Source organism: Periplaneta americana, chromosome 12 (assembly GCF_040183065.1).
Source record: "Periplaneta americana isolate PAMFEO1 chromosome 12, P.americana_PAMFEO1_priV1, whole genome shotgun sequence".
NCBI lineage: Eukaryota > Metazoa > Arthropoda > Insecta > Blattodea > Blattidae > Periplaneta > Periplaneta americana.
The window spans coordinates 56,622,114-56,647,140 of NC_091128.1; the positions used below are offsets into that span (position 1 = coordinate 56,622,114).

The following is a 25,027-nucleotide window of genomic DNA, read 5'->3' on the forward strand; positions in this document are numbered from 1 at the left end:
CTGCAACCAGTGCTGTCTTCATACTGCTCACTACACTATATAATATGCTGGTTATACTAATGAAAACATAAAAACAGTGAAATACAATGATGTGTAGCACTTTATTCTCGTTTTATTTTACTAAATCGCGCACATTTCTACTGCCAGTCTCATACTCTTATGCGAGATGAGCCACGGTTTTTCCTTTCCCAAACTGCTAACATGTTTTCTTTTGACTTTTGCACAGAGTGGTTAAGTTATGCACGAATTTTCAATTGTGTGAAAGTTCTTGGAGTCATTTCTTTGAAAAGAGATAGTGACTATTTTACAAGTTGTGAAAAACACCCCTCCTTAAAGTAAGTGTTTCTACTGCCGGTAATGGTAGCATTCCTACTACAACGGTAAAGACTGGTAATGACCCTTTGTAGAAAAAATGCGTACTAATATAAATACTGTACTTCGTATTTTTCTGTAAAAAAAAAAAAAAAAACAAGAGAAAGACAGTCGGATAATCCACCAATCAGTTAATAGGGTGATGATAATCGAAGTTCTACTGTACTGTACTCATTTTTTACTTTGGGAAGTTTGAGGAAACTACAGTACTTGCACTGTTCAGTTCAATATACTGTAATGTGAAAGTTTGGGAAGAAGAACCCAGCAACTGCAGAGTTGCTGGTCACTAATGGGACTGTCTAAGAAACACTTCCTCTCCTCTCTCACTCTTAAAGAGGGTTGCTCATTAATAATTGACGTATCTGATAGTGCCTTAGAAGCGCTATTGTCTACCATTGAAATGCCTGCATGTGCTTCACTTATGTAGGATTAGTAGCCTCACATCGAACATAAATTATTAAAGTAACAGTGTGGATTCTTTATGTGCAGTTTAAGCTTTGCATACACGATATTCCAGTAGTGTGCAAGTGTGTTTTCCATGAACATTACAGTGTATGTTACATTTTTTATTGAAATGCCGAGTAAACAGAAACGTGTAGTGATTACAGTTGAAGAAAAACTTGAGGATGTGAGGAGAATATAGATCCTCTAATACAGATTCTTTTATGTTTTGTGGAGGAAAGTGAGAAGGCATCATCGACAGATGTTTTACTAATACAGTGAAGGAGGAACATAGGACCTAAGAAACATTGCAAAAATAAATGTGATTAGTTTAAGTAGATCTTGTTACTGTAAGGTGTAATTAATACATTTTTTAGAGTACTTCGCTAGCAGTAGAGAGATTTTTTAACCATAATTTTTTTATCCATCACAGATAATTGGGATTTCTTGAATTTACGATTAACCCAAAAATTTGCTTATCCGAAATCACCTCTGCCTGCATTATTTTGGATAAATAGGGTTCTACTGTACGAGCTATTCCATCTCAAATTGACCGAAATATAGAGAAAATTGACCTTACAATTTCTAAATACAATGAAACTTTTTTTGTACATAGAGAACTGTGATACAATGCTTTGTGCAAAGTTTGAGGCATCAGAACTTCATAGTGTTTAAATTTAAAATATTTAAATTTATCGTATTTTCATAAAATTAGCAACTTTAAACTGTTGTAGCTCCGAAATCCTTTAACCCATTGATCAGAATCATGGTTTATTTTGATGCTGAAAAATTGAAGTTTATATTGACATATAAACAGATTTTCTTACTTTTTATGGAAATGGAGAAATTTAGATTTTTCCTCATTAAGACGGCTTTGCCACCGAAAAAATATTTTAAAAATATATAGTTAGATTCCGCATTGAAAGTACAAATAAACATATTTTTTACTGATGGTATGTTGATAAAGTATTGAAAATATCAAATAAAGAAAATAAATAGTACGTGCGTGAACCAACCAGCTGACTGTGAGACGGGAGCTAGCCAAAACAAGCAAGGCCAGGAGACAAACACGTGATGTTTCGTCTAGTAGCGCATAGCTGGGCTAGCTTTATCACAAGTTTTCATAAACACAGAAGTAAAATGACGCCCAACGCTCGCTTATCTTCAGATCTCGGCCAGTGTGTGCGGTACTGCGCCGTTCAAGTCCAGGCGTGTGAAAATAATCTATTTAATACCCTCGAAACTTATTGCCATACCACTAAGCAAACAATGCCGAATCCCTCTTAATAATGCAAGGTTTTTTCTCAATATTTTTTTTACATCTTTACAAATTGTCAAAAAGCCTAAAAGTAAGTAAAATCAGATTATCTGTCTCTCTGTGTACAATAAAAATAAGGATTACATCGTACCATAACCTACCAAATGTTAGCTTCAAAATGAGCTCTCGTTCAATGTTCTACAGTAAATGATTCCAGATTTCTGAGCGCTGAAAGAGGCTTGTTTTTATAAAATACGCTAAATTTGTCGCTCAACAATACGAAAACTGTTTGACTTTCGATAGTATATTTTTGAAAATGCACTGTCCTCAGCATCTTGTATAAATAGGGAAAAAATTAGAGTATAAAAAAATTCGAGGTTTTTTACTGATCGATTTCATTTGGAATAGCCCGTACATTGAACTAGTCTGTACGTATATGGTGTCACCTTAACTGCTTAAAGTTTCAGTATATAAAGTATACATATATTTTGCTGCCCATTTTCTTTGTATAAATGTTTTTTTCCTTTGCAATTTGCTTACTTCATTTTCCCCAACTGGGGACTGCCTTTATGAACAAAGTATAAAGGAACAATATAAGAGTGCATAAATAGAAAAAGAAAAGTATATAAAACACAGGTCAATTGGCCATTGAATCAATATAAGCGGTGTATAAATGATTCTGCAGGATGTAAATGGAGCATCAGAATACAGGAGACACTTTGGCCGAGCATACCCCACAGGTGTTCAATGGGATTTAAGTCTGGGCTGCGTGCTGTCCAGTCCAGGGTTGGATCCCGATGTTGTGAAGGTAATCCGTCATGCAGTGAGCAGCAGGAGGGGGAGGGGGCATTGTTATGCAAAAGGATGAAATTTTCGCTGACAAAGGGATCAAAGGGGATTACATGGTCTGTTAACACCTCCACTATATATCAGTGCGCATTCAAAGTGACTACATCGACGAAAACAAGCTCTGTTCAGGCCACAAACCTGATATCGCCCTATTCCATGACAGAGCCACCTCCGAGTGATATTCTGTTGGAAAAGCTGCAAGACGAATATCACTCCTCATGCCTTCTTCATACTATCTCTATATCATCAGGTGACTGGAGGCAAAATCGCGACTCATCCATGAACAGCGCATTGACCACTGGTCCACAGTCCAATTCCGTCTTGACGTGCAAACTGCCCATTGTTGGAGGGTGGCCTGTGGAGCAATTGCAGGTCTTCTTGAGGTCAAATTGGCTTCCTGGAGTCTTGGTCTAACAATCCTCTTGCTCACAGTGATGTTCCTCACTGCTTCAGTATGATTCCTTGCTGGGACTGTGATTGTGTGATAATCTCCTAAGACATGGATGACTAGAAACCTTTAATCCAGGGCACGTATAAACCTCCCATGGTATGATCGACTTTGGTAGGTACTGAGTTCACGAAATTGCCACGGGGCACATTGGATGCTTCCAAATGACGCACCAATGGCATTAGTTGCAAAATTAATACTTTGTCCATTAATCAGTGTGGCAGGTCTCACAACATTTTCTCGACTAAGAGGCATCTTAACTTACGGAATTCGAAAGAGAAACTGAAGAAAAATGTTGACTTGTGATTGAAAATGTGCCACACATTGATAATTAATTCATCAATAGCGGCCATCCCATCGTTTGTAAGACTTAAAAGGTTTTATTGCCTGTCGGTGTTGTAAAGCCATGAAGCACATAGTCTGGCACTTAGGAGTAGAAAGTGGCTCCTGGGGTGATATTTTGTGACCTCTTATCATATTTATTCTAAAAATGTTTAATACTTCTTTCCATAGTCATGAAACCTCCTTAATTAATAATGCTATCTGTAAATTGATTGTTTATTTACGATTCGGTTTTTACGAAGTGATCCACTTTTTTTGCTAGTTAATGTAATTTCACGCTAAGAGGATTTGGAGAGACTGGTGAGCATGCTCCTGATTTTCCAAGAATAACTGCTGCTATTGAGCATGTTCCAGCCTTTTCTAGTGGAGTCACTTTTGCTGGCAAGGACACTATTCCTATGGCTCAGGCACTCTCGTAAAATTCGTTCGTCCATTCAATGGCAGCTGTGACTTAAGGGCTACAGGACATTGTAGTTGACAGGATGAGATTTGGAAGATATTTTTCATACTGCACATCCATGAATTCTAAAAAGAGCAAACTAAGGTCATTAATACCAGTCGCACAAGACTGCACCTCATCTTTGGCTGCTGGTGACATGCATGTATAATGAACACCAGTGAATGTACCGTCATTTGTTAGAAGAAAACGTAACTGTGCCAACATCTGTGGTTATACAATGAATTTAAGTAAATATTTTTGGTTAAAGTAGTTAAATTTTAATTTTGAGGTTATTATTTTGTTTTTTGTTTGTATTTTCATTTTACAGTATTTAAATATTTTATTGCAGTTTTTTATTGAATTATTTTTTATTTGTAATTATGATGAAATTAGTAATTATGAATAATTTCTTTAAGTTCCTTGTTAAAATTGTGAAAAGAACTGGCTGTAGTGGACAACAGTGGACTTCATATTGTCAATATTGTGGACTTCATATTAAGATGATTGATTGATTAATTGATTTGGTTGGTTGTTTGATTATTTCTCAATGACTAAATTTGAACTATATTTAAAACTGAAAAATAAGTTACACATTGACTAGCATTTTTTGGCATTTGCATTAATTTTTCTTTACAGGGTACCCAGATTAAGAGTGTTGAAGATGACCCAAGTATCACACCAGGTTCTGTTGTTCGTTCTCCACTGTCACTGGTCACCATCAAAGACACAGAAATATTTAACGCTTCTGGCAGTAAGACATCTCCAACTGTTAGCTCTACAGTTGATACTACAATTCCACCATTAAGTCTGCCTACACTATCTTCATCAACTTGGACCTTTAATCCACCAGTCTCTACACCTTCATTTACAAGGTGATCATTGACATATAATTTAAATATAAAGATGAACATAAATATAAACTTCAGTAATTCACAGTTAATAAATTAACACGGTGTCCCATTCTTACAGGTCATATTATAAAAGGACAGTTTCTCGGCATTATAATAAGTTCATTAAATATATACTCCAAGAGCCTTTTACTAGAATAGTGTATTTAATTTAATTTAGTAGTCTGACTCAATATTTTGGTTTTGCCCTGCGACACAGAATAGCTCACAATAAAATTTAAAATGAAAAATTATATAAACAGGTTTCAGACAAAAGTGAATAAGACATAAGAGAAAAAAAAATAGAACCAAGTGTAATTTAAATTGAATGTACTCCATAAAGATGCTGATGAAATGTTTGATTCAGCACACTTAATGTTCTAAGAAAGTGTACCGTTTGTCACTGGCTGTTCAAAACTGTCCCTGGAAACTGAATTGGTCAGGAACATACCTCATTGTTCTGTTCGTTTTTACGCTGAAATTAGTTCTTTATGAACTGTTTTGATGCCCAGAAATTGTGTGAAGTAGCTTTATAACAGAACAAATGTCTTTAGTTTGAAGTCAAAAATACCAATGCGAATTTCGCCTTCACAAATGTTTCTTTATATGTGAAATTGAAAACTTCATTAAAACTTTATAATATATAGTTTACCTATGTATTTGTTGATTGTCTAGTCCACTTGGAAAGCTGGGTAGTTCGAAGGGCACATGGGGCGAAGCACCTCCTCCAACTGTGGTGACTAGTGAGCTATGGGGTGCTCCAGTGGGAAAATCCAGAGGACCTCCTCCTGGATTGTCAAATAAGAATGCAGCTGGAGGTGCAACATCTGGTGGTGGAAACAGTGGTGGTAGTGGTGGAGCTGGAGTCAGCAGCAACAATAGCAGCAATGGTTGGGGCAGCCTTGGCGGTGGAGGTGGAGGTGGTGGTGCTGGGTCAGGAGGCAGTGGATCAGTTATTGCCACTGCTGGTGGTGGTAGGTCATCCTCCTGGAGCATCCAAGGTTCTACTGGAGCAACATGGGGTTCAACCTGGCTCTTGCTCAAAAACCTCACTCCTCAGGTAAGATATGTTTTGGTTTTAATTTGTAATTTTAAGAGTTAAAAAGCTGCAAGTTGCTGGTGGTGGTTTTTTGTGTGCGTGTGTGCGTGCGTGCGTGTGCGTGTGTGCGCGCGCGCTTTTTTTTTATCTCTTGATTTTAGTGAGTAGGGATATTATTTCTTGATTTTACTTCAGTAGGGATGTAAGAAATGGCTTATGAATTTACCATACTAGGAACAACCTAAACCACCATCAAACGATCCTTTTGAAGATCGTGTTGAATAATACTTTTAGCTGTAAGGTAAAAGATGCAGACATTGGTGATTTAAGTATTTGGGCTGCCTTCCTTGCCAGTGAGGTGGTATTCACTGCAGTATCACACTGTCAAAGAGACCAAGGAGAAATTTATCACTTCAGTGCATCTTGTTACTTTTACATCAGTAGGTGACCTATTGTAATTAACCACTGCTTGGATTGCTGCCTTCGATTCACCTAAAATGACTATATTTGGATAGAGCACCTTTCTGCATGAGACTTGAGTTAGTCCTATATAAATGGCCTTTAGTTATCCATCAAATGGAATGTGATCTCTTCCTAACGTTGTATGAAAGGATAAGAACTCACAATAGACGCCTATTCCTTTATTTCAAGTTTGTCTATCTGTGATTCCTCAGTAAATATTTGCAGGCATCCATCCTGAAGAGTCCACACCTGTGGAGTAACGGTCAGCACGTCTGGCTGCGAAACCAGGTGGCCCGGGTTCGAATCCCAGTCGGGGCAAGTTACCTGGTTGAGGTTTTTTCTGGGGTTTTCCCTCAACCCAATATGAGCAAATGCTGGGTAACTTTCGGTGCTGGACCCCGGACACATTTCACCGGCATTATCACCTTCATATCATTCAGACGCTAAATAACCTAGATGTTGATACAGCATCGTAAAATAACCCAATCCATCCTGAAGTTATCGTGTGTCTTGGTCTCCCAGACAGTATGACTGAGAATTTCAGGCCTTTATCACATGCTGAAACAGATCTAAAGACTATTATTCTATGGTGCTTATTTGATAAGGGTTAACTGGGGACGAGAAAGGGTTAATATTAAGCTGGTTTTCATGACAGCTTGTGGAAACCTTCCTGAGTTTTTTTTTTAATCTGGTAGACATATTCGATGTTTCAATTGGTAAATGATACCAAGGAGGACAGTCAGTTTTTCATGAAGTTTTAGTACACTTTCAGAACTTACATCAACATTCTTGATGTAAAGAAACATGGCAGAGATAGAAGTTTTCACAGCACCAGTGATTAGCTGTAAGACTTGATTTTGAGCTCCTTCCAGTTTCTGGATTTATTGATGAGATGATGTTATAAGACTCCCACAACAATATTTCATTACTGACTTCACACACACGTTGTAGATGATATTTAAAATAGATGTTGCACATCTTCATTTACAACCAGATATCCTCTTCAAACTAGTGAGTGGCTGTATTGGCAATGTCATCTATATGAAGTGTTGCCAATATTAGTACTTATTACACCCAGATATTTACACGTTGGTGTGTGTTTCAGTGGAGTGTTTTACATGAGACTTTGTTCAAATTGGTTAATGACATAGGGAGAACATTTGATACACAGTCGTGGAGGTGTTAAGCATCATTTAATTGTATGCTCCAGTTATTCAGATCATCAAAGATTCTATGTAAAGAAGACTTAATATTTTGCTTGGTTTGCTGCTTTGGGACTGATGTTCACAGAACTAGGTCATCAGCATACAGAAGGGCATTAACTCCCTCATATTTGGTGATAACTTGTATAAGATCATTGATGCATATATCAAATGGAGAGCAATTAGTGTTTGCTCCTTGTGGGAGTCCATTTTGAAGTTGTTTATACCTAGATGTAATGTTTCTATAGCGAACATTACAGTATTGTTGACTAATGAATCCTTCTATTCAATGTAGAATTTTACCTTTAATTCCACATTCGTAGATACAGTACAACCCTGATTTTAGGAGACCCTCATTTAACGTTGTTGTTGTTCTCTAATGGTCGCAATTTGGGATCATTTAATCCATTTTGCTTCTTGCTTCCCAATAAAGTTGAGGAAAGTTTTTATTTTGTTGTGCTTCTTTGTTCAGTGCAGTGCGTGTGAATAGGTGTTCTCTTCCCATAAAAGTTGTTTATAATTTTTTTTTTTAATCCCGATGAAAGCAAAAATAAAAATGCATTTCGATTCAACACTTGAAATACAAATTTTTTTAAGAATCAATGACTTGGTAACGCTGCTGCTTAACCATCACATGATTCTTTCTCCCTCATCATGTCTACATGAAGCTGCATTTCTATTCATCTGCTAATTCCCGCCGTTTGCAAGAACCATTTACATTCAGTGATGGATGTAGCAGCCTCCATGACAATTCACTTCTTGTCTTTGTTGTGCTCGCTAAGTGTGTGGTGTCAGCGCTACTACAGTGAAGAGGTGGAATTTTTCACTGTTACTGTACATATAACTAGAAAACAATATCTATGGAAAGAAAAACACTTTCTCTCACTGAAAAAGTTAATTTAATTTGCAAATTGGAAAAATAATCCAAATGCTAAGTTATCTGAGATGGCGAGAAAACTTTGACACCCAGCTTCCCATCATGTATTCCATTTTTTGTACAGTTGTCCATAATTTACTTATTGTAGCTTTTCTGCAAATAAATTGCATTTTGCAAAAGTATTTAAATATTTTTAAATAAAAGTAGCAAACCCCTTATTTAAGGTTAATTATTCTGTGTCCCCAGAAAAACTTTAAATAGAGGTTTTACTGCAGCTTGAATAAAAGTTTGGATTTCCTTCCACATTTACATAACTTTAATGAAAGGTTGGACTTCCAAGTTCAGTTATCGACATTCTTAAACTCAACATATACCATACCACTGTTGTGACAAGTCCTTTGTTCAGGTTCTCTGTAATACTTTGGTCTAAAATTGCCACTTGTTGGTTCATACAGCAAAGTTGCCTGAAACCAGCTTGTGCAGGGTGGTGATGTTATCTAATGCTGAGTTCTTGACTGTAAAGTCACCTCATTTGATGAGCTGTGGTTTTGTAAGATTTACTAAAAAACTTTGTCAGTAAGTACGGACATAGAAACAAAATTCAGGTGGCCCAAATTTTGTTTCTGGGTCTGTACATACTTTCGGCATGGTCTCTGATAAATTCTGCATCAAAGATCTTGTGTAGTTATTTTTTTATCCATTTTTTTTTTACAGCACACTGAAAATTCAGCCGCACACAGGACATTAAATCCAAGTGCATAGAATTTAAACAACTTAAATATGAGTGCATTGGGTTAAATTTCTTGCTCTTCAATATTTGTCACATACAGTGGGTTTAGAGAAAATGGCTGGTCATTGCTGATGATTCTGTACGGGGAGTAGTATGCTATGTCTCAAGGTACTATTATTCATCAATCTTCCATGGTTTTTTGAACAACACTTGTAAGTGATATTGGTCGATAACTTGTATGATATGTTGGATTCTCATTCTTCTTAAGTATAATTATAATCAGTGCTTTTTTTCTGGCGGAACATGCTGGAATGGCATTGTGGCATCTGTTTGTTGTATATTTTTCATCATGGAACTGAGAAATGTATTGATAATTTTGTTATATTTTTAACAAAATTTTTCTTGGAGCTCTGCTTAGGCCTTGGAAGATTTTATGGCCAAGTGCCATTCAAAAAACGTAATGATCAAGGATTACAGGAGCACGGTAAAAAGAAAACCGCAATCAAAATACGATTGCGGTACATCAACAATGATCCTCGGTCACAGAAACCCATTCTTCTGACCGTCCTCTTCACTCAGGTTAATTCAGAGATTGCATGTGATTTTTACAAAGGAAAGCATCCATAGGACAGTAAAGATGAAAACAAATCTTACCTAATTGTTACGCACTTTGATTTAGTTAGACCGCTCTATTTGATTTGTTTGTTTATAATACTACAGATAAATAAAATGAGTATGGAGAACAAAAAGAGAAGAATTTTTCACACCATGAGATAGAGATTCTTTAGAGCCAGTTTGTTCTTATCCAAGTGTTCTTGAAAACAATAAGACCAACGGATGTTTTCTAAAAGGAAAACAAGCTATGTAGCTGAAGTAAGCTGTAGAATTAACACACCACATAGGTTATATTTTTTATATTTGAAAATTCACATAACACCTCTTTCGTTATATTCAATAAAATTATAAGTTATAGTAATAATATTTGTAATAATGAATATATATTTCTTACTCTTAAGCCATCTTTAATTAATAACATATGGTTACTAATGGTGTGGCAGTTGATAGAAAAATAGGATTTTCTCTTGCAGTAGTGCTCCATTGTCTCTGGGAGACTGAATGCAACTTAAATGGGTTACCTTTTCTCAACTAAATATTTATTGAATTGTTGTTCCAACCATCTTGGCCGCTTTCTCTTTTATTAAATTTTAAGCTATGCAAATGGTCCAAATCTTATCCTAGTATGTTTTAAGTTGTTAGATTGGCATCAGTCTACTCCAGAGAATACGAAAGATCATTTCAGTTTGTATGGCTGTTTCGTGGAAAAGTTCACAAAACTTGAAGGGGAAGGGAGATTACTAATAAATTTTAAGTATGCTATTTTCTTAACACATTCAAACCTTTTTGTGTACAACAAAAAGACAATAATACATGTATATTTGTATTCTCCCGGGTGGGTTTCTGAAATTATGAATTAATCAGTGATTAATAGATGTGGCATAGCATGTATTTGGACAGGAAGTCACTCAAAATCGACTAAATTGAGACATTTTTACATTTTAAATCTAAAAAAAATCCTCCTATTTTAGCAAATTTTTAAAGTGAAAATACATGTATAAAATAGTGTATTTCAAATTAATGGCCGTTGAATCCAGACAATTAATTCAAATGAAATATGATCAAGTATTTAAATAGTTAAAAGAAGAAACTTTAACTTTATTTAATTATTAATGAAATATGAAAATGTTTTACTTTGTATCAGATTGATGGGTCGACTCTGAAGACATTGTGCATGCAGCATGGCCCACTGCAAAGCTTCCACTTGTACCTGAATCACAGCATCGCACTTGCCAGATATTCCACACGTGAGGAAGCAAACAAGGTCTGCATTTGAAAAATAAAAGCAACTTGAATTGAGAAATTAGGAAGTGTTGGACATTAATTTGAAATATTAAAACAAAGCTAAATTTAGAAATATTAACATTATAGGCTCAAGGCGCACTGAACAACTGTGTCCTGGGCAATACAACCATCTTTGCTGAGTCTCCAGGCGACTCTGATGTGCACCTGATCCTTCAACACTTGGGTCATGGAGCCCAACAACAGCCTCCCAGTGGCTCAGCAGGAGGTTGGATGCGTGGAAGCTCTACTCCTTCTGTAGCTCCTACTGGTGCTTCCAAGGGAGCTCCACCATCTGACACTTGGGCTCCGGGTGGCAGTCAGTTGTGGAACCCTAATCCAACAGCCAGCTCACTGTGGGGTGCTGCTCCTCTGGACACCAGTGGTGACCAGCACCGAGCTACCCCTTCCTCACTCAACTCTTTCCTACCAGGAGATCTTCTGGGGGGTGAGTCTATGTAATCTGATTAAGGTAGGAGACTTCGAAAACACCAGTATAATACATAGTACCTAAAATGTTGCCATTTTTTAAGTCAAAACTCATTGTATGTGATTGTGTCAGGGGACTTAAACTATGGAGCTCGAAACTATTCAACATCGTTACAGTAAATAGTACCTAAATATATGTTTAAAGGCATTAGGTAGGGTTAGGTGAAGTAAGCACACATAGCCAGTGCAATATGGCAGTTGCAAAGGTAGGCTGCAACTGCCAGGTTCTGTTGTTCCTTTTCCATCATGGAACATAATAATTATAGCAGATGGTGAGTAAGTTAGTCTGAGATGGCATGTTTTGCTTTACGAAATGATGTTCATGTTCAAAACTGAAGCGGAATGGAGTGACCAAGTGATTGATTTATGCTTTTGAAGTACTCCAAGAGAAACACTTTGAAATAGCAAATCATGAAACCTATCAGACGACTTACGAACCAAGAACTGTATCTGAAGTAAAATTAATCCAAAGCAAACGTTTGGAAATTTGACAGTCTCTCGTCATTTGTGCGAGAGGGTGTATCTCCACACCTGTGATCTCAGCTTCCTATGTAAAAATGGCTGCTTTTTCCTGTTTTATGTAATTTAATAATTAAGTAACTTGGGAAGAGCAAGGCATTTTTTAGTATTTCTTAAAACTAAATCAGACTGCACGCCGAGTATTGAATAATAACACAATATAATATAAAGTAGATATGTAAAATATCTGATGTCCAAAAAAGTAAGGTGTTCAATTTGTATTTAATAATTTAGAAATCAAAGGATATTTTCATTATAACTCACTTCCATCGTATTGTAATGCATCACGAGTATCAACAATAATGAACAACAGGATGAAGGGGGAGAGAGAAAGATAGAGATATCATTGAGGAGATGATCGAAACTCAAGAGCTTGCGTCCCTGCCGGCCAAAAAGGAGTCTCAAGTAGTACTTCGCTATAGAAGAGGAATAACACATATTGTATTTTCAACTGTGCTGTGACTTTCGAGTGGCTTTGTTTTTATTTTAAAAGATGATATCAACAGACTTAGATTTTTCTCTTCTGTATAAAATAGCTCTCTCTTCATAAAAGTGAAAATGGTGCAGAGTGTTTACCAATAAACAACCAAACCTGCTATTGTATGGGGGGAGGGGGGACGAGTCTTAATATTGAAGCAGGGTTGGTAACAAATATGGTTCCAAACACTTTATGATTCTAGAATAAGAAAGATTTTTAAAATGCCAATGTAGTATATAAGTCTAATTATGATTATGATGTGTATTAGAATCATGGTAAATGGGATGTACATTTTGTGCTTAACTGTTACGTTCTTTCCTTTCCTTCTCAGCCAATCTTGTACCAAATGATGAAATGAACACAAAATAGGTTTTATCTAGTTTTAAGAGTAAGTTAAGTCAATAGTTTATAAGGTTTTAAATAAAATATTTAGACTAAGTGAAAAAATAAATAAAAAATACAACAAAGTGCATTCTCCTAAAATAATGTAGCCAACACATGATTACATATACACAACACACACATCAATGAGTTTGCTGCATCCTTAAATAAATGTGATATATAATTATCTATAAGTGAACCTGTGCAAACGTGTCAATTTTTGTGAACTGCGTTTATTAAGATGAACTTGTGTTTTGTGTGTTTTGGATGGAAATGGAGTCAAGGAACATTGGAAGGTTAACGCAAGAAGAGTGGATCAGTGATACGTACATAACTTTCCTGGCTGTTTTTGAAGATAAATATATAGAGCTATATATTAACACGTACATATTACTATATATATATATCTATTACTTATAAGGTTTTTTTAAAGAAAAAAAAAAAAGAGTACAAGTGTTCAAGTCATAACTTTTTTTTTGTCTCTCGACAGAAAAACCTCACTCTCGCATTTTGCTCGGGGTTATGGTGACGTTTTACCGAGTTGGCTTAGAGAGTAGAAGGTTTTTCCTGAATGATATATTAAAAAATCCAGTCCATCCTTGCCTTTTTTGCTTTTTAATTGTAGTGTGCAAGATGAATTAGAGTGAATGTAATGAGATATCATTTTTCGATTGAAGTTTGTCTCTTGGAAAATACCTCTGTGACCAAACATATTATATATATATATATTTGCGGTCTTGTGATGCAATTAATATGAATTATTCATCAAAGTCTGTCTTATGTCTGTCTTTTTATGTGTGGACAAAATTAAATAGTGTTCATTATTTTGAAAAATAACGGTTGTAAAATTAATATGAAAATATTCAGTAAATAGTGGCTCAGCTTTATTATATCTTTGTGAAGTTGAACAATATTTGGGGATAAAAGAACCCCAGAAAATGATTTAAAATGGTAACAGAAATCAATAACTTTTTGAAGAATCAGCTACATCAAGTTCTAATCCATTAGTATTTTCCCTACTTTTCCAGTATTTTATGATGAAAATGATGAAAGTGCCACTTGTGTTTGTAAGTGTATTAAAGGGTAAATGTGGTACCTTTTTTTATGATCAATAAGAGAGAATGTGTAATACAAAAATATATTTAAAAAAATATATATAGAATACTGTAGTTGAATATGAGCCATATCAATTGTCTAAATATGATTGATAATAATTAAATTAAATGACAAAATTGTAATAACTTTTTTAAAAAGGTTGAAGTAATATTCTTGTGACATAATAAAATTAAGTGAGATGATGTCTCTAGAACAAAGTAACGACTAAGTCTGCCAAAATGATTTGTAATGTTAGATAAAAAAGTTGGGACTCTCTATTTGCATAGTTGGTAGGCATTCATTACTAACAAATCTACATGTGGGTGTGAGGAAGCTATATTGACCAAATCATTTTTGCTCCACAGTTTTAGATTAAAAATGAAAATCCCGAAAGCTGAAGGTTGTTAGATGCCAAGGAATACCCGTGCATTGGCCAGCCTTAATGGGATTTATGATATTTCTTCCAGTGATCTTAAAGAAATAATGTATATTATTAACTATAATTACCAGTTTAACCAGATTAAACATTAGTATAACTTAAACAAATGTTATATTAGAGTTACTATGTTGGCTTTTGCATATGTGTGTGGGTGTGTTAAAAAAAAGCCTTCCAAATGAAATTGTGCATTACTCTGTTAAGTGTAAAAAAAATGCTGATTTCTCAAGGATTGCTGGGTTAATGGGTTTTAAAATTAGGTTAATCTTAACTGTACAGATAGTTTTTGTGATATAGTGGGTAATTGTTTTGGTGGTATTTTGTAGGAAGGGGTGCCCTCATCCATACATTACAAAGTCTATAATTGTTTTGATTTATTAGCATTATTTCTGGTCAAACAGAATTATTACCACTGACTGCTCTATAGTTCTGTGAAATTAGCCATGTTTATGGCAAGTACTCGCGATCTTTCTTTTAATGTCAGCATGCTGGCAACTGTAGCATAAACAAACATGACTGATAAAATGAAATTTCCTTTTCTCAGAGTTGGTAGGTACGTAATTCCTTTAGTTCTCTTTACATTACATAATCGTGTTTCCTACTTTTGTAACAGTTTCTGTTGTTTCATATTATTGTTAGTAACAATTCCACAAATCTAATGCTGATATCGAAAGCTCAAAACTATGGATAAATGCACGAGCGTCTCCTCTTGGCATGTTCCGTAATGAGGAACATGTCTAGGGCAGTACAGAATCCAAAATGCACATCAACATATTAAATCTGCTTCGATGCATTATTTCCACATACATAGCGTATGTATATTACTTTGTAAATACATACTCTGTACTTTTTTCCTAGTTTGTTTATTCTCTTAAACACATTTTCTTTAATCGTGGTTTGGGATAATTGTAATGATGTACTTGACAGTTTAAAGCTTTTAAGTTGGATTCTTGCATGGTTTGATTATCATAAAAACTTAATGTGAAAACTAAGTCAGGATGTATACATATTCTGTCAGATTTTATATTATAAGATAGAGCTATATGAAATAACTTTTCTTTTTTAGTTACAGTATATTTTTAATGCATCATGGTGAATAGCACTGTTAAATGTAGACCTATATAATTGTATTAGTATGAGATGTGTTGTGTTTGTAGGATCATACGTACCACTTTAATAATTGACTTTGTGTAGCAGTAGTGAGATGAAAGTTCGACCAGTCACTTAAGTCCTGCAAATGAATGGTCGTGCACATGAAATGTTGATAAGGTTTGTAGCTGTTGATAGTACATGAAAATAATGTTCTGTCACTTATCACAGCCACTACCACTTTGGGTCTAGTATTGTTGAATTATATTTGTATTATTTCCACACTAGTTCATGCGCAATTCAAAACATATATAATACATACGTGTATGGTCCCTTGTTTGTTGCTGTAATATTAACTCTTTCAGCACATCATTGGCAGTACTGTTAATTTGAAAGGTAATTTGCTTGGGTATTAAGTTGGTAGTGGCATGAACACAACGCATCAACAAGAAGACTGGAGGTTGTTAGTTTAGTTCATGTTGTGTTGATACCAAAGATATGTTTAACCAGAGGAAACAAAATTTAATGTGACTTGAAATATTTAAAATCTTTCAAGTATGTACATTAAAAGAATGACAATTTCTTCCAGTTTAAAAAAAAATTCTTTTTATTTAAAACATATTTTAAATGTGTTACAAAAGAAACATCCCATTTTTTTCAAGAGGGGTTGTGAGTAGAACACGAATTAGTTTGTTGTACCATAGTTACTCTTTATTTTATTTTTTTTTTTCCACCAGTCAAAACGTGCGTTTATTAATTTATATGCACAAGGAGTGGCAGTTCAGACATTACTAAAATAAAAGTGCCTTTGTGTATGCAAGTAAGAGTGCATGTATCTCTCTTGATTTCAGTTTCAATTTAGAATAGGGTTAGTGCAATTACGTATCCAAGCTGTAGTAGGAAGCTCAACAACTTAGCTTCATTCTAATGTGTAAATTGTTTTAACTGCCAATGTTAAATTCTCAGGTGAAGGTGCTTGTAAATATGTTCCATTGCTTTATCTGACTTGGTGTGGGGAAATATCACTGTGAATTTATGAGAGTGAATGATGTTGTGTAATTATTCTATTTATTATATTTTCTCTCTCTTCCATTCATAGTTTACCTCACTGTCAATTTTGTGCCCTTACCAGTTTCGAATGAAGTCACTTGATTCCAGGAAGGAAAATATGTATTGTTAATTTTTAAGTTAAGTATATTTTTGGTGTGGACCTATGTAGAAATTGTGGACAGTAAAATAGCTGTGAATTTATTGCTCATTGACTAAACTCATATTTAGGTATCACCAGTTATTGCAATGTAGATTATAGGGCTTTTAACTTCTTAAGAAGTCGAGCTTCATATTGGTGCATTCAATTTCATGATTAGAGACAGTAGTTGATGCGGAACTTTTGCTTGGGCAGTATTTATCTGGAAGTAACTCCAGAATTACAAACAGTGAATTGTTGCCTATGTCAGCCACATTGTGTTGCAGCATATATTCCCAATATTTTGTGCATTAATTTCTGTTTGAAAAGTGTTGAGTGATATTAATTGTTCCTTTGTGAAGACATGGAAGAAAATGAAGAATGAGGAATCGGTGAAAGGATTGATAAGTATTCTACGCTATGGTTAAAACAGAATTGTGCCTTATGGTTGATATTGAAAGGTGGTTTGGGGAAGAGGGGATAGAAGTAACATAACATATTATGTCTCAAAGTCCAGAACAACCCTGTGACATTCCTTTGGGTGAGGTCTCGATTGTAACAGCTGTCTCTTCTATGTTCTGCAACGCTACAGTGTGGCCTTACAAATTAGTAATGGTGGGTTAGAGATTACTTTCCTTCCCAACCATATCCATCGTCCAGCTTTCCATATAACAGAGCTGTTTCAATTGGTTAATATAAAATAAAGTAGAAAAATGTGGTTCATTTGAGACCTCAGGGAAAACTGCAACAGCCTTTCGATTGTGCTAGTCAGGGCCAGTTGGATACATTGTCAGTGATGTGCCTCAATTTTGGAACAGAAAAGCAATTTTAGTTCAGATTCGTGTAATTGTGTATTACATGTCACTCTTGCTGTTAATTTGCCTGCATGTATGTTAAATTCGTTGTAAGTAAAACTGAGTGTTTTCTGCTGCCACTGTAAGTTTATCAGTATCTTTACTAATCACTACTTGGTAGTGAAAATTGTGTTACCGAATTCTGACATGATTGAAGTGGAAACCATTGGTTTTTGCTATAAAATTGCCAAAAAATAAAAAAAGAAAAATAATAAAAAAAAAAGAAAAAAGAAAAAAAAAAGAAAAAGAAAAAAAAACTCCCTTTGGGATTCTGTCACATCAGACAGGGAGAGAAGCTAACCATCAGGGAAAAGACTTGCAATTTAACATATCACACCAAATCGCCAAGACAAGAAGTATTCTAGTGGCTCTCTAGCCAAGTCTGGTAGTGAGATTATGTTCGGGTGGAGACAACCAGATCTAATGCACACTTGCTTCCCTGGAAGATGTGCATAATATCTCGTGTTTTTTACGCTTAAATATGTGATGGAATGTTGGAGCTTGATACCTGCAACTCCAAAATGCTGAAGATAATTGTGTATTTCAATTCATAAAAATGTGTTCAAATGTCACAAAACTAAATAAGAACTACCAGGATACTAATCTAAAACACCATCGGATAAGTGAAAGGTCATATTACAAAAAGTACAAGGTAGGAAGAATTCATCTTAACATATTACGACGTAATGTTATGTGCCAGACTTGCTACTGTAGGGAATTGACGAAATGTCATTGTAATGTTAGCACTGTACATAAAGAAGAATATACATTAATGCCTTGTAACTTTGTATTATGTGATTTTGAGCTGTGATGCATTTCATTTAAATCTATAATATCTTCCCTGAATTCCACAAATACTGCAGATTTAATAAACATTCATAATAAAAGATACATTGGTTGTGAAGTTTTCTTTCCTAGTGGTAGCATTACAAATAGATTTGTTAGACTTAAGTGAAATGCATTGGAACGTTATCTAGCCATGTTACACCTCTAAATAAGCATTTATCAAACATACCGTCATGGTTCCTCATGACAGCCCCCATCAGTAGAATGATGACTGTATTTTATAAGAAACAAACGTAAGCAACAAAAAATATCATGTAGAGTTTTGTAAAAATAAAAATCCCTTTATTATATGGTGCTTATTGGTAGGACATTTTGATGTTAAGACCTTCCCATGTGATATTCCATTGCACCAATTGTTTGGACGACATTAAGGTTTAATATGGGATAGGAACAAAAATCATATGGGCTTTGTTCAAATGGGTGATAGGTATAGTACCTGAGAAATAATTATAATAATCATTCTCTTTTAAGTAAATGACTACTTTGATGTAAATGAAATCCCAGTTTAATGTCTGAACATTGCATCCATTTTATTATTATTATTATCATCATCATTGTTATTATTGTCATTATCATTATTATTTTGAAGACCTCACCACAGCTTTCCTGCCTGCCGAGTACAAAAGATTCTTTTTATTAGAAATTTGGCAGCCTCAAGTTGCAATACATGCTGATTGCACTGTTTGTTGTGTGTTCCTTCATAGTATTGCTACGTGTTCACTTCTGATAAGAATTATTTAATTCCTCTTTAAGTAGAATTTAATTTTTTTTTTTTTTTGTGGATGTATGTCACTCAATTTTTTATTACCAAAGTGAATTATTTTTATTGCATTAGGCCTTAAAGACTTTCTTAATTAAAACCACATCAGTAAAAGAATGGAACTACTGTTATGGCAACACATCAACGGTTTAAAAAAAAAAATTATCTTCCATTTTGATGTGTGGAATAATTTGAAATTGAAGTTCAACAACAACAACAACAACATTTAATTTTAATTTGCAAAAATATTTTTGTGTAGAACTACTCTGACAGATTCTGTGTGGACAATATGCATTCTCTTATGGAATAAATTTATACAATAGTCAGAATTTTGTATGTATAAAATGAAGTGGTGGGAGTGCACTATCTTCTATTGCTCAAACAGAGGACATAAGATTTTACTGTAGATATTGTCTTCCAATTAATTCTGAAATACAGCTTGCTGATTATTCAGTTGTAAGCATAGACCATGTCATATTGGAGTCTTTGTTGAACATTGCATCTTCCTTTAGCAGTAACTTAAACGAGATTGCTTGATGTGTTACCATAACTGTCGGTCGAGAATTGCGGTGCCTCCTTTGATCTGGATCCACTTGAATAAGGAATCATAAGCAGAACAAGATCAGGTACATGTGCATTGATATTGGGAAAGGGGGACTTGCCATGCAAAGTGGGCATTGCAAGGTAAGCCTCCTTTTTTTTTCTGCACTTCATCATTTAACTTGTAGAAATCAGTATTTAGGACAATCTCAAATACATTTGTTTTGCACGTTTTTGAAAGAGGCTGCAATCAAACGGGAGTGTGTACAGCACTTCCATGTAATATATAGAATACAATATTACCTATTAAAGCGCTTTGTAGGTTAGAACAGGTTGTAAGCTATTGGTGCTGTGGATTAATTGTTTCTTTATTATTATTATTATTATTATTATTATTATTATTATTATTATTATTATTATTAACAACAACTATATAGTATCATGGGTAAGTTCCTCATTTAAAAATACTGTCTCATTTTTCAGTGTGGGTTTTTAATGTTGTTATCCCATTGTTTAGATATTAACCCTGATATTGGTTTTCGTAATTATTTTTTCTTTGGTTTCTTTGTTGTGTAGTGTGGCTGATTTTATTATGAAGATTAAAATCCTCGTGTATTGGGCATTTAGTTGAAAAATTCTAGGAATCTCAGAAATCAAACTTTCCTCTATGATCATCACCTGGTCACAATTCTGATGGCCAGAACTTCTGAAATGCACTTTGCATGCATTTCCAAGTGCCAAACTCTCTTAATTTTGTAGTTAAGTCACATAACATGTTGTATTTAAAATGTTTTAATTTTTAAAATATATATTGTGTGTTGCACTCTCCCAGGGATGTGACTGGGAGTGATTTTACCGATTTAATATATATGCATGTATATACATATATTTTTTTTTCTTTTTGGAGCTACGCAAATTTAACATCTCTTGACAATCGTATTACTGTATTATTCCATTATTATTTTATTTGTATTTGGATATAAAATAAACTACAATTTTTATATATTCAATCCAATTCCACTTATCTGACTTACCTTTAGTATTTCATATGGACATGTAATCAGTATTGGATTTAGTTTTGTCTTAATGAAATAATAATAAAAAATACAATAGCAGACTGAACTATTGACAACTTCTTTCCATGTCACTATATAAATATTTCCAAATACATGAACAGATTCCACAATTTATTGGTCATTACAGGGTGATGGTGGTCGTGCAATCTAGAAATCGTGGAATGGCTGTTTCATGTAATTTGTCATATCCTGTTAATGCAACTATTTCTAGTGAAATCTGTATGCTGTGATTCAAAATTTATATACCTACTCTATAAACAAGTGATGCAATAAGATTTTGGTTGCACGACAACTGTTGCAGGGAAAAATATCCAATACGTAGCATGGATTTTAAACATCTCTCCTCCCACATTATGTTGAGGTATTCTAAGTATTTGCTCATGGTTCAGACTGTGTTCAAAATATAAAGTTGTCTGGGTGATAATAATTGACAGCCAGCATTTGCGGTTGTAGGGGCAATAGAGGGCATCATAACCTTGTGTAATAATTCTGAAACTCTCTGCTGATAATCCTTGATATGGTATTTCCCTACTGTTGCTTAATATTATGTATTTGTATCCAGTGTAGTAATAATGACTGAAACTAAATCTGTCAGCTTCTTGATAAGTATGGTGTATTATGATATATGTATATAAATTATAGATATTTCTGTTGTGTTTTAAAGTAGTAATAGTAATTATTAATATATAAGGTAAAACAAATCAACCATGCAAGACTCCACTTCACTGAGATCTTTGTTGAATATTAACAAATGGGGTGTTAGTTCCGATTAAAATGTTTGCTGGTCATGAAAAATCCAGACGTCAGTCGGTTTTTCATTACATTTGGGTTGGTTATGGATCAAATTTCATTTAGCTTCTCTCATTCATTTACATTTTATTTATTTAAAATGTGAAAAGTTCAATTCCCTTTAAGAGTCAACATGTTGCTCAGGGCAAAATAAAGCTTTCATGTGATCTATTTGAGGGGAAAATCTTACATTTTTTTTCTGGATGTGTGTGTGTGTAATACCCGAAGCATTGAATCTGACAATGAAAATTATTTTTTTTTAATGGTTGTATTGCATAAAATAACGTGTAATTGTGGGCTTATTGTTTAAATTGGGGGGAGAAAATAAATATTTAATAAGTATAAATAAATAAATAAATATATATATATATATTGCAGACCATGTAGAATGATATAATATACTGTATGTAATGTCCTATAGAGACTGGTTATAGAGGTACAATGTTTTGAACAAATTAAAAAAACAATAAACATCACACATTTCTGAATCCACTCTGTGTTCCACAATTTATATGAAGAATAATTGTAATAATTATGTAATCTCATGATTGTTGTAATGACAAGTTAACATGACCACAAGATTTTCCAGTCAAAAGTAGTAGCAATAATAGTAGTAGTACTAATAATAATATTATCATTGTTATTATTATTATTATTAGTATTATTAATATTATGAAGTTGAAATACCATATGCGAAATACACAACTCGACAAGGCCTAACTGTAGTGCTTATCTTTCCAGTTTCTTATGTCAAAAGAGTTGGCACATATTGCAGCGGAATTGTAAACCTTGATTTGAGGTTAAAGCTGGAACATAGTTTTACCACTTTGGATATTTAAGCAAAAGCTATTGTTTTGATAGAAACTCTTACGACAAATAACCAAGGAATTGTTGCTTTTGTAATTATAATTTATTGTATCGATGCAATTATAAAATGGAAGATACAGATACTATACAGCAAGTACTTAATTTTATTTGTGAAATATAGTATACAATTTATGTGCACCATGAAATTAATTATTTTTACTGTATAAATATATTACTGTATGTAGCATCATATGAATGAATGACATGTTCCAGTTTCAGAATATGTGCACTGTAGTTTGTGTGTCATGTTATGTTTGCTCACGAGGTGACAATATCATTGTTCCGCCCTTCACTACAGAACCATGCTTTTGCAATACTTGGCTTGTCATTATTCTCTGAAATGCAAACAGATCTGATTCATAAGATACAATTGAATGAGCTGTTTTTGAAAGGAGTGTGCGAATATTCCGAAACTTGACATGTGCCTGTTACCATGATGATGAACTTTGATGATATGCAATTTAAAATTGTTACAAAACAGGTGGTTAAGAATGAAAGTTTATACAAATTCTAATTCTCTGCCATTAAGCTACAGTTTTGTTTCAAGGAAATGCTTTTTAAACTCACTGTTATAATCAGTCAGAGAAAGCAAACTAAATTTATTACAATTTTAAACACTTTGTTTTGTATTAGGTTACAAAATAATATTTTCCCGATTTGGGAGATAGCACATGTTGTATTTTACATGTTTATGCAAGGATATATTAATTCTTATAAAATGTGCAATAATTGGTGATGTAGTCAGGAAATTGAAGTTAATCATTATATGGTAGCAGTGTTTAAAAAAATTAACTGCTGTGGGTTGGCAAGTGACTTTCCATGAAATGCAATTCATATTAGTACAAACAGTAATTTGTTATTATTACAGTGATAGACCTATTACTATTGAACTTCATCCAGTTGAATTGCAGATTGAAGGCTAGGTGTACACTTCCCTAACTGATTTACATATAAGCTGTCATCTGTTGTGGTCAGTTGAAAGTGTTTTTAATACGCTTCATTGCCAAAGGCATATAGAGTCTACACCTGATCTATTTCTAAATGTTATTAATGTATTGTGAAGTAATGGAACTAGTCATAAAATTACTGGTTAGTAAGTTATATTTGTGAAAAGTTAATTTTTGTGCAACAAATGGCGTTTTGATGGTAAGACTAGCTTATCTGTGTTAATACTCAATTTTTCATACATGTAAAATCTTATATGGAAGTTATGTAAGATACTCTATTTACAGAATTATGTTTATTTTTAATATCGAAAAGAAGGTTGCTTGCCACACTTCATTTGCTCCTAATTCAAATGTATTTAAATTAAAATAACTGTACTTAACTGGTATACTTCTTGGGTATCAGAATAAAATGCTGCAGCGGCAACAATTCCCTGGAATTTTGTCCCCTTCTCAGTACTATGATTAAAAGTCAAAAGTTTTGCCTTTTCACAGGGACAGATGTTGGGATGGTTGTTGTGCCTATACAAAATATAAGACAAAATAATTCTACCCGAAGAAACCCCCTCCCCCACCCCAGGAAAGGAAATAATTTGGAACTTGATACCGTTTGTTGAACTAGTATGTTGGTTTGTTGGAGCATTTTGGGTTGTACTGAAGAGTGAGGTGATATAGGGCAGTGATGGTGATGAAGTGGCTTCATGAAAACAGTTGAAGATTTTTTTATGGTCCTTCGTGAACAGGCAGACTAGTAATAAGTCAGTATTCTGTATAAAAAGAGAATTATTACAATTGTGGTTGTGTTTTGTCGCTTTGTTTACGGAGCTATTCCTATCTGCTGCAGGAACAAGTAGAGGAAGACAAGTTACGATGATGTTGGCAATAGTATTTGTTACTGTATATTCTGAATCATAGCTGTAACTTCCATCAAGGAAATAAAATAAAAATGGAGTTTATTTTGGGTGTTCGAATAAGAGTTTAGGGGACCAGGGTTGGTAAGCCAAAATGATAATGGTGATAAAATGTTTTTTTTTTTTTTCCCCAATATTAAGAATGAAAATACCTTTTAAACGATTTTTTGTCTTAAAATAATCTTGTTTTCACTATTATTGTATATTACATATATTATGGTCGATTAGAAAGTGCTTTTAAACCATTTATTTATACCATCCTTAATGTAAAAGACCAGTATACATTCAATAAAGGTTGTCCTCAGTGTCTGTGTGAAGTTAATTTTCTTTGACACCTTACAACTGCTGGTTAAAATGTTGGAGTTGTTTTTGCAACCGAATTGCGATTATTCAACCTTAAAAGTTTCAGGATTACAAGGAAAAGCCGAATTATGTGGAAGTCATCATCGTCATGGAATTAATGAATCTTAAATCATTAAATGCATAAGTTTGGAATACAATATGACAGAATAATAGTTGACGTGC

General features: G+C 34.1%; 1 protein-coding gene across 8 annotated transcripts in view; it reads left to right on the top strand.

Moving 5' to 3' along the window:
* gw (trinucleotide repeat containing adaptor protein gawky) overlaps positions 1-24,811 on the top strand; it is a 233,528-nt gene extending 208,717 nt beyond the window's left edge. For 7 of the 8 annotated variants that reach the window (XM_069841376.1, XM_069841377.1, XM_069841378.1 and 4 more), the window contains 4 exons: positions 4,786-5,021; positions 5,712-6,096; positions 11,106-11,225; positions 11,333-24,811. In XM_069841376.1, coding sequence (XP_069697477.1) covers positions 4,786-5,021; positions 5,712-6,096; positions 11,106-11,225; positions 11,333-11,704 — 1,113 coding nt within the window. In that variant the 3' untranslated portion in view covers positions 11,705-24,811. Of the gene's footprint in view, positions 1-2,756; positions 2,955-4,785; positions 5,022-5,711; positions 6,097-11,105; positions 11,226-11,332 lie in introns of those variants that run through there. The other variant, XM_069841382.1, reaches the window with a different exon arrangement.
* The last annotated feature ends 216 nt before the right edge of the window (positions 24,812-25,027 follow it).